Source organism: Drosophila nasuta, chromosome 2L (assembly GCF_023558535.2).
Source record: "Drosophila nasuta strain 15112-1781.00 chromosome 2L, ASM2355853v1, whole genome shotgun sequence".
NCBI lineage: Eukaryota > Metazoa > Arthropoda > Insecta > Diptera > Drosophilidae > Drosophila > Drosophila nasuta.
This window is the reverse complement of record NC_083455.1, coordinates 8,126,847-8,137,807: the sequence shown is the minus strand read 5'-3', so window position 1 is coordinate 8,137,807 and position 10,961 is coordinate 8,126,847. Positions and strand designations below refer to the sequence as shown.

Sequence of the window (10,961 nt, the reverse complement as noted above, 5' to 3'; positions counted from 1 at the left end):
AATGCCGCATAATTTGCTAAGTCTCATTTGGCCACAAACCGGTTTTGGTCACATAAATCTACCGACTATAGAAAATACTTAGTTATTGTGCTTCCTGTGCGCTTAAAAGCCGTTTAATAAGTCCGCCAACAAGCACATGACAAATGTGCCGCCGCCCAAGAACTGCAGTTTGGACCTTGCCCAGTTTACTATGTAGCTAGTCGACAGTCGGCAGTCGCCAGTCGATTGGAGCTGCTGCTGCAATGGCAATAAATTTCATGGCTTGGCCATTGAGTGGTCGACGTGGCACAGATACTTTGTCGCATAATTTTCAATAAATTGTCGTGAGTGAAATGAGGCCATCGCATCAAAGAGGATTTTTAAGCGAAGCATCTTTGCAAAAATGTATTGGTAAAATCTTGAATCTATAATGTATATATATATATCTATAGTACACATATCTATAGTAAATGGTCTTTACCGACGCCTACTTAATTTTAGTTGCTTTGGCTGATAGTATGGTGTATTTTTGCACTCTATGGTAAATTTTAAATGGAGTAAATGGAGTATATCAATATAGCAAATGTAGATTTCAGTATATTTTGGTATTTTTGAGGTACATTAATTCGACATATTTTAAGTATAATACTGCCCTGTTGATTTTATTCGTAATTGGTAGCGGGTCAAGTATATAAATTTACACAAAGATCTGAATGTTTGATTTAAATAATGAAAATTGAAAAATAAGCGTTCAATAATTAATAAATTATAAAAAAAATGGTATTATTGTTCATCATAAGTGTCATTCATTTTTTACGAACAAAGCTTAGTGAGTACATTTACATACTCATAGGTTAATTTAATTTAAGTTTGGCCGTCAAGGTCAATCTATGTATTTTATTAATGGAGACTGCCCCCAGTAGCGTAAATAGTCAATACTACATTTCGTTTTCACCTATGAGTCTCTCACTCAATTTCTCTTATGTATCTCGTTTTTGTTTTGAACTATATACAAAAAGAGAATAACATGAATGCTCTCATAAATTGAGCTTTGTTTTGTACTCCCCTCATGCCTCTTGTCTCATGCCTATTACTGGCTTGCTTGTTTGTAAATACTATGCAACTTCTAAATTTATTATACTCACATTTGCTTATTAATAGATTTACAAGAGTATTTGCTTGTCGACTTTTAATCTACGCTTTTTCGTTGCGCTGCAGTGAATAAAACTAATCACAATAATTTCATTTTATTTTTACGTCCGACAATTTCAAACAGTTGTTAGGGAATGAATGAAGAGATTGTAAACAAATAAAACATTGAATTAAAATACCGGTGTTCAAGAGTGCTGCTCATTTTTGAGTAGCGTCTTCAACTGATACCCCTTATCAATATGTTGACAAGAATAACCATAAGATATAAAATTGTTGCAAACCCTTAAGGAGATTATGAAATGAATTCAATTTAGTCTAAAGAGATTGAACATTGCTCTCTAAAAAGTGCTCTCTGTTGTCTACTGAAACACATTGAGCGTGTGTTGAATCGCAATTATATCGCAACATTCAAGCGATCAACATCAAGTAGAACTAGAATTTGAAATACAAAACTAAAATGCTCGAGATTACTTTAACCCTGCTGCTGGTACTTGTGGGTGTCATTTATGTGTTTATGACATGGAGCTTTGATTACTGGCAGAAACGAAATGTTCCGGGTCCCAAGCCCAAAATCTTTACTGGAAACTATCCCAATATGTACACAATGAAGAAGCATACCATCTACGATATCGATACAATATATCGGTAAGCTACTTTCTCAGATACCGTTGTGTTTATTTGTTACTTATGCGCGATCTGCAGTGACTACAAACATCAATATGATGCTGTGGGTATGGTGCAAGACGATCTCAGTTGTTGGTGATTAGTCCAGAGCTGGCGAGGCGTGTATTCGTCTCGGAGTTTAAAAGCTTCCACGATAACGAAGTGGCGACCATGATCGACGAGAAGACCGACTTCTTATTTGCGAACAACCCATTTACTCTTGCGGGCGAACAGTGGAAAAAACGAAGGGCCGACGTTACTCCTGGTCTGATACAGGGTCGAGTAAGTAACCAAAATAATTAGTTGCATCATAGTTGTCATGTTCAATTGCTTCGCAGATCAAGACTGTCTATCCAGTTACCAATGAAGTTTGTACGAAAATGTCCACCTGGCTCAAAAAGCAACTACAAGTAGAATCAATGCCAAGGATGTGAGTACTTCAAAAAGTAACTAACGTATATGTAGGTGATATTTATTAATATATACTTTCATAGTTGTGTCTGCGCTACACCACTGAAATGGTGACAGATTGTGTGCTCGGTCTTAAGGCAGAAAGTTTCACGGACAAGCCGACTCCCATCATGGATCACATCAAGGATCTCTTCTCACAGCCCTGGACATTTGTGATATACTTTGTGCTGATCAGCACCTTTCCAGCACTGCGAACATTAATCAGGCTACGCTTTGTACCTCTCGCCACCGAAAAATTCTTTATAAATCTAATGCAGGGTGCAATTGATGCCCGATGTGCTCAGCTGTCTGCAGGCAAGCAATTTGAGCGCGTAGACTTCCTTGACTATATTCTACAATTGGCCGAGAAAAGGAATCTGGACACACGCCGTCTGACTGCTCACACCATGACATTCCTCTTGGATGGCTTCGAAACAACAGCAAGTGTTTTAAGTCATACCCTGTTGCTGCTGGGACGGAATCAACAAGCACAACAGCGTCTAAGGGAAGAGATTAAGGCTCATCTGAACACTCAAGGTGTCGTTGAGTTTGATAAGCTCAATGAGTTGCCCTTCCGGATGCTTGTATTCAGGGTAAGAAAGAAGTAAATTGAACTAACCATAACATACTTAATAATTTGATATTCTTGCAGAATGCATTCGTCTTTTCCCACCTGCCTTCATGTCCACTAGACTGTGCACTGAGACCATTGAATTACCCAACAAGAACGGTAGCAACTTTACAATGGAGCGAGGTACCACTGTCCTTGTTCCCCATTATTGTTTCATGGTGGACGAAGAGCACTTTCCCAATCCACAAGAATTCCAGCCTGATCGCTTCATGGAACCAGATGCTGCCAAAATGTATCGGGAACGTGGCGTCTTCATGGCATTCGGTGATGGTCCACGCATTTGCATAGGTAAGTTAATTTCTCAAAATTAAAAAGATATATTTTTCATTTAACAATATATTTTAAATGTACTAGGTATGCGCTTTGCTATGGCGCAGATCAAGGCAGCTCTCGTCGAGGTCCTTACCAACTTCGATATCCGCGTCAATCCCAAGACTCGCAAAGACAATTTGCTCGATCAGGCAAACCTTATTACCTCACTAAAAGGTGGCATTTGGCTGGACATCAAGGCACGCCAATAAATCATGAAATCAACCTTTTGTCTTTCGCCTTTTCTCTGAATGTTTAAAAGTAAATATTTAGAATATACCGTAAGCAACGCAATTTGAGGAATTTTTTTTTTGTCAACAACGAATTAAACTATTCGCATTCAAGTATTTAGCTACAATGTCCCAGCGGTGAGCGAATATGTATTCCACAGTTTATTGTTTGCATGTGTTGGTATTGTTAATCCAAAATAAAGAGAAAAGCAGAATGAAAAACTTTCGAAGTATTTTCAAATTTTTAACGAAATAGTTTTATATGGTTAGGTTTCAAATTAACTGCTGTTTTTCACATATGAGGCCTTTTAACAGTTTTCTCGACATTATGCGACTTATATTGCATAAATTTATAATATTACCAATTACGAATAATAAAAAAAAGCCAAATTATAGTGTAAACGTAATTTCGTAAATATATGTAAATATTCACAACAATTTTTTAAATATAATATTTATAATTTTATTGTTATATACTTTTTATGTATTAATAAATATTAATTTTAAAGTCCAATTATTAAACCTGGTTTTTATTACAAAGTGCCAATATGTAACTTTATTTTTATAAACAAAGTTCTCTATTGCAATTAAAATTTTCATTGGTTAATTTAATTATGATTTTTGAATATTGATCATTAAGATCAAATTATATTAATAAAGAAAACCCCAAAAAGCATAATATTAAATAGGTGATATTATTTTTCTTGTTGACCTATCTCACTCAAGTTTTCTCATTACCCTTGATTTCTCTCTTTAATCAATGCATCACGTATTTTGACTAAGGAGCAAAATTAATTGATAGTAAAACTGATAAGATATGTACTACATGTTAATTTTGAGAACATTATATTTACATTAATTTAGGAATAGACTTAGATTAAACAATGGCATTTGTCAGAGTATTTGCTTGTCGTCGTAACTAATAGAGTTAATCTACGCTTTTTTGTCGAGCAGCAGCGAATAAAACACGGCGAGATAAATTCATTTTATTTTTACGTACGATAATTTCAAGCAGTTGTTGGGTAGTGAATGAGAAGATTGTAAACAAACAAATAAATGAATTAAAATAGCCATTCTCAAGAGTATTCCCCAATTGAGCAGCCGATTCAAACCGATAGCCTTTATCAATACTATATGTTTATAACCGAAAGAAGAATGATTGTTGCAAACCGTCTGTGAGATTGTGAAATGAATTAAATTTAAACTAGAGAGAGCGCAAATTGCTCTCTGAAAGCGCTCTGTGCTGTCTACTTAAATAGAATGAAACGCTCTCCGATCGCAGTTATATAGCAACATTCAAGCAATCAACATCACCGCAGAACAAAGATGCTTGAAATTACTTTGACCCTGGTGCTGGTGCTTGTGGGCGTCGTCTATGTATTTATGACATGGAACTTTGGCTACTGGCAGAAGCGAAATGTTCCCGGTCCGAAACCGAAGATCTTTACTGGCAACTATCCCAATATGTACACAATGAAGAAGCATGTAATCTACGACATTGATAAAATATATCGGTAAGATTATTTTTTCATGATAAACCTGTATTTATTTATAACTTATGGGCACTTTACAGTGACTACAAACAGCAATATGATGCCGTCGGAGTTTATGGTGCAAGGAGTCCTCAGTTGATGGTCATTAGCCCTGAGTTGGCCCGACGTGTCTTCGTCTCGGATTTTAAGAGTTTTCACGACAATGAAATTTCCCTCATGATCAATGAAAAGACCGACTTTATATTTGCCAACAATCCATTCTCTCTGGTGGGTGAAGAGTGGAAAAGCCGTAGGGCTGACGTCACTCCTGGACTAACACCGGGTCGAGTAAGTAGCCAAAAATCATTCAATGTAGAATTTCAAATAGACTTAAGTCTAACATCATTACAGATAAAGACTGTCTATCCGGTTACTAATGAAGTTTGTTCGAAAATGACCAACTGGTTGGAGAAGCAAATACAAGTAGCTCCTCCAGAGGGAATCAATGCCAAAGATGTGAGTACTTTAAAGAAGATTCGACGTATAGTATACTTGATATTTATTAGTATACTCTTACATAGTTGTGTCTGCGCTTCACCACTGAAATGGTCACAGATTGTGTATTGGGTTTAAAGGCGGAAAGTTTCACGGATAAGCCTACACCCATCATGGATCACATCAAGGATCTCTTCACACAGCCTTGGACCTTCTTATTATACTTTGTCTTAATTAGCACCTTTCCAGCACTGCGGGCATTGATCAAGCTACGCTTCATACCGCTAGCCACCGAAAAATTTTTTGTTAGTCTCATGCAAGGAGCAATTGATGCCCGACGTGCTCAGCTGTCTGCTGGAAAGCAATTTGAACGCGTGGACTTCCTTGACTATATTCTACAATTGGCCGAGAAAAGGAATCTGGACACTCGCCGATTGACTGCTCACACCATGACATTCCTCTTGGATGGTTTCGAAACAACAGCTGGCGTATTGAGTCATCTCCTGATGCTGCTGGGACGGGATCAACAGGCACAACAGCGTCTACGGGAAGAGATTAAGGCTCATCTGAACACTCAAGGTGTCGTTGAGTTTGACAAGCTCAATGAGTTGCCCTTCCTGGATGCTTGTGTTCAGGGTAAGAAGATCAGACATCAAATGTAAAATATCTTTTTTAACCAATACGTTTTTTTCTTTAGAATGCATTCGCCTTTTCCCACCTGCCTTCATGTCCAATAAACTTTGCACTGAGACCATTGAATTACCCAACAAGAATGGTGATAACTTTACAGTGGAGCCTGGCACCACTGTAATTGTGCCCCATTATTGTTTCATGGCGGACGAAGAGCACTTTCCCAATCCACAGGAATTCCAGCCGGATCGCTTCATGCAACCAGATGCTGCCAAAATGTATCGAGAGCGTGGCGTTTTCATGGGCTTCGGCGACGGTCCACGCATCTGCATAGGTAAGTTCTTTTATCATATTGTATAAATAATCTTTTAATAATTATTTATTTCATTCCTTAAATAGGTATGCGCTTTGCTTTAGCCCAAATCAAGGCAGCCACCGTCGAGTTACTAACCAAGTTCGATGTTCATGTCAATCCGAAGACTCGCAAAGACAATTCGTTCGAGCCCACATCTTTGATTACGACTCTTGAGGGTGGCATTTGGTTGGATTTCAAGCAACGACAATAAAACAACTAACAGCATCTTATTATACTATATGAGTGTTTATTCATTTAATGAGCAAATAAATATACTGAAAGTACCACAATGCATATCAATTAGATCATTACCTATACATCAATATCGAATTGATGCCGCTCCCTTGCAACTGTATGGCGCATCTACATTGCTGACTCATCTGGCAAGCAAATGAGTATGAGTTCAATTAACATAAAATAATGTTGACATATATGCTCATTTAAATAACAATTCAATTATTGTTAGAAATTAATAAAATACTCTTCTTCCATGTATAAAGTGGGGCGTCCTAAAATTAGACTATAGTTTCGGCAGCGTTTTAAGTGATTCTAATTTTTGGCACTTTTAAATCTGCTTTAAAGTATGTAATGCTTTTTGTTTCTTTAAAACAAGATCGCTAATCAAAATTTCGGGTTTTCTTTAGAACAATTTAATAATTAGTACTTAAATTATATTGTATTATATTTTGTGTATCATTTAGGTGTTCTGTTATAATGTGTTAACTAAGTAATACAATTGAAAATCATATTTTCAATATTTAAGAAGAAACTTTCAATTTTTAAAAATTTTGATTAAAGTTTTTGGAAATCATAATAATAAAAATAAGGTTTGTGTTCTATATAAATTCAAGTACATTTTTTTAGGTTTATTTTCTTGTATTTTGTAGTAAAATTAACAGTATACATTTAAAAATTGTCCCAAAATTTGTATTTTCCATAAAGTACTTAAAATTCAAGTGGTTCTAATTTGATGAGCTGTATTACTCATTCGAGAGAAGAGCAGAGATACATTCTTTGCTTGACCGTATTCCTCCTCTCTTTCTGAGTCTCTGTCTATCTCGTTCGTGTTTCTCTGTCTAGTTTACATTCAACACTTGGCATTGTTTTGATTTTATTCTAATTGGGAAACAAGTTTATACCCTATTTTAATGGATGGTAACGTTTTGGTGGTACGTAATACGTACGTACTACGTATACAATTTGATAGTGATGAAAAATGTTTAAATTATTTTAAAAGTTTAATTTCTTTTTTTTGATGAAGTATTTTAACGATTTTGAAATATATTTTCTTCTGCCAACTTTCCTTATATACATCAATAAACCCCGATATATGTAGTACGTAATAAACAAACTGCTAATCTTATCGAATATTACGATCAAATTGCCATGGTAAATGTAATATTACATAATAAACTAGTTCAAACTACCACTAGACAGCTTTATTTATAGAACGTAAGCCTCGAGCTTTGCTATAGAGAGTATACACTAGTCAAGCGCTATAACCCTTGATCAAGAGCTTTCGCGCGAGCTTTTTGAGCATAAACAAAAACATAACGAAATAACAAATTTCACATTTGCATGAAAGCAAACGAGAGAGATTATAAAGAAATCAATAAATTAGTAGTATTACCTTCACCATTATTATTATTTATGTTCGCTTAGCCGCGATAAGTGTTATCAATCGACATATAACCATTAGATATTATTATGAGATTGTGAAATTGTTGTCTAAAGAGCGAAAACTTTGCTCTCTCAAAGCTCTCTCTATAGCATTCGAGGCTGCTATAAGTTGTATACGAATCGCCGGTCTCCGATCAGTTGAAAATATTAACCTGTTGAACGACGTCGCGGAGCAGAGAATTATTCGCAATGTGGGAGATAACGTTGGGTTTGGGACTGCTATTAGTGGGTCTTTTTTACGTGCTGATGACCTGGAATTTTAGTTATTGGCGCAAACGGGGAGTTCCCGGTCCCAAGCCTCAACTATTTACTGGAAACTATCCGCACATGTACAATATGAAGAAACATATGATCTGTGATATCGATAATATTTATCGGTAAGAAAATAATTAATTTAACTGCTTTTAAAAGACTGTCTAAATACTGGACTTTAAATCACAGCGAATATAAAGAACAGTATGATGCTGTTGGCATTTATGGAGCAAGAACCCCACAGTTGTTGATTATTAATCCGGGCTTAGCAAGGCGTGTCTTTGTATCGGACTTTAAGTACTTCCATGACAACGATGTGTCTGTTTTGGTCAAAGAAAAGGATGACTTTATGTTTGCCAACAATCCTTTCTCGCTTGCCGGCAATGTTTGGAAGCAGCGTCGAGCTGACATTACGCCTGGACTAGCACCAAGTAGAGTGAGTTTTAAAAGATTTTCCTGCAAGTAAGATTATTGTGCTAAATTCCCCATTTACAGATCAAGGCTGTCTACCCAGTTACCAAGGAGGTTTGCTGGAAGCTAACTGATTGGCTGACCAAGCAGCTGCGTCTCGGAGCACCTGAAGGCATCAACGCCAAGGAAGTAAGTGCTTCAATTTCAAGCTTTGGCACACTGAAACTTAACTCAGTTTTTTACATACTCGCAGATGTGCCTAAACTTTACCTCCGAAATGGTAACAGACTGTGTGTTGGGTCTGAAGGCGGAAAGCTTCTCGGACAATCCCACGCCCATTATGGGCCACATCAAAGATCTTTTTCTGCAGCCCTGGACTTTCCTGGTGAACTTTTTGCTAATCACCACGTTCCCAATACTGCGGCCCTTTTTCAAGTTGCGCTTCATAGCCGTGAAAACCGAACGTTTCTTTGTGAGCCTAATGCAGGCTGCTATTGATGCTCGCCGTGCCCAGCAGGCTGCCAACGCAAAGTTTGAGCGCCAGGACTTTCTTGACTATCTCATACAGCTGGGCAAGAAAAAGAATCTGGACACACGTCATCTGACCGCCCACACAATGACCTTTCTGTTGGATGGCTTCGAGACAACAGCTGGCGTCTTGAGTCATTTGCTGTTGCTGCTCGGACGTGATGAGCAGGTGCAGCAACGACTGCGAGAGGAGCTTGTGTCTCATCTTAATGCTGAAGGCGTTATCGAGTTTGACAAGTTGAACGAACTGCCCTTTTTGGATGCATGTGTTCAGGGTGAGTGAAAGTTCAATTACTTTTTATACTCTAAACTAAATTCATTTCTATTCAACAGAGAGCATTCGAATCTTTCCACCCGGTTTCGTATCGAATAAAGTGTGCACTGAGTCAATCGAACTGCCAAATAAGACTGGAGAGAACTTTACTGTGGAACGTGGCACAACTGTGATTGTGCCACACTATTGCTATATGATGGATGAGGATAATTTCCCCAATCCCGAGGCATTCCAGCCCGATCGGTTTATGCAGCCTGATGCGTTAAAAACGTTTCGCGAACGCGGTGTCTACATGGGCTTTGGTGATGGTCCGCGCATTTGTCTAGGTGAGCTTGCAAATTCTTTTTCTTCCTAACAAATTTTTTATATATAATGCATCTTTATATATGTAAATTAGGCATGCGCTTTGGTCTCGCCCAGATCAAAGCAGCTGTTGTTGAGTTGATCACCAAGTTCGATGTACGCGTCAATCCCAAGACTCGCAAGGACAACATGTTCGAACCCTCATCTTTTCTCACTTCGCTGGAAGGCGGTATCTATTTGGACTTTAAGGCTCGTCAATAGAGTAATAAAGCTTTATAGGAACAGATTGTGCAGATTAGATAAAGCATCAGTGAATGGGCCACATTTACGCACAATGATAAGCTGATTGTTATTTTGTTATCAAATTGGGGCACGTTTTCATCCATCTAGCTACAATGGACAAAATACGTTTAAATACGAAAATAAACTAATTCAAAACAGTATAAGTAAACATACATGCATATTTATTTATAAATTTTCATAGCAAAAAACCTACAATTTTCATTTGCAATTGAAATCTCAAAGTCAAGTAATGTTTTTTTCTTTATTAGCGAATAATTTAATTTAACAATTCGATGAGCAATTAAATGTTTAGTAATCATATAAAATAATTGAGATTTGCATTGAAACTTTGTTCTTTATAAGAAATGAATTTAACAATTCAATGAGAAATTAATGTGAATTTACATGCACATTTTTTGACAGCCTAAAAGTATTCAGTAGTTTTTACACGTTTAGTCTTAAGTTCAACCTCTTATCAAAGAATACATATGAAATGGATAATCTAATCTTTTTAGTGGTATTATTTTAAAATACATTTTGTACATATAGCTTTTCTTCTTTTAAATTATTTATTTAATTAAAATGTACACTAATACAAAAAAAATATATAGGAGAAACTCGTATTCTTTACAATAATAATTAAGTAAATTAATAAATATTACAAAATTAAATGACAAACACAATTAATATTATTTGTATATGTTATATACTGAGATTACCAAAAGTATAAAGAAGAAATGAAAAAGCGACCTCAGTATATTATAATAATGTAAAATGCATGTCTTTTCTAATAATTCTGTCGCACAACATATGTATATTTTATATGGGCCTAATAATAATACTCATTTGCAAAGGTTCAACTGTT

General features: G+C 36.4%; 1 protein-coding gene and 1 pseudogene across 1 annotated transcript; both read left to right on the top strand.

Annotated features, from left to right (window-relative positions):
* Window positions 1-1,588: 1,588 nt before the first annotated feature.
* LOC132785402 (uncharacterized) lies at window positions 1,589-6,656 on the top strand (annotated as a pseudogene).
* Window positions 6,657-8,178: 1,522 nt separating this feature from the next.
* LOC132796001 (probable cytochrome P450 28a5) lies at window positions 8,179-10,265 on the top strand. The gene is made up of 6 exons (XM_060807009.1): window positions 8,179-8,423; window positions 8,488-8,734; window positions 8,794-8,898; window positions 8,963-9,512; window positions 9,571-9,837; window positions 9,909-10,265. The coding sequence occupies exons 1-6, from the start codon at window positions 8,236-8,238 to the stop codon at window positions 10,073-10,075; spliced, it is 1,524 nt and encodes a 507-aa protein (XP_060662992.1). The 5' UTR covers window positions 8,179-8,235; the 3' UTR covers window positions 10,076-10,265.
* The last annotated feature ends 696 nt before the right edge of the window (window positions 10,266-10,961 follow it).

Bases quoted from the DNA above. Each gene is read 5' to 3' on its own strand.
- LOC132796001 (XM_060807009.1), top strand. From the start codon at position 8,236: ATGTGGGAGATAACGTTGGGTTTGGGACTGCTATTAGTGGGTCTTTTT. The intron at 8,424-8,487 runs GTAAGAAAATAA...TTTAAATCACAG, and splicing joins GATATCGATAATATTTATCG to CGAATATAAAGAACAGTATG. The intron at 9,838-9,908 runs GTGAGCTTGCAA...TATGTAAATTAG, and splicing joins TGGTCCGCGCATTTGTCTAG to GCATGCGCTTTGGTCTCGCC.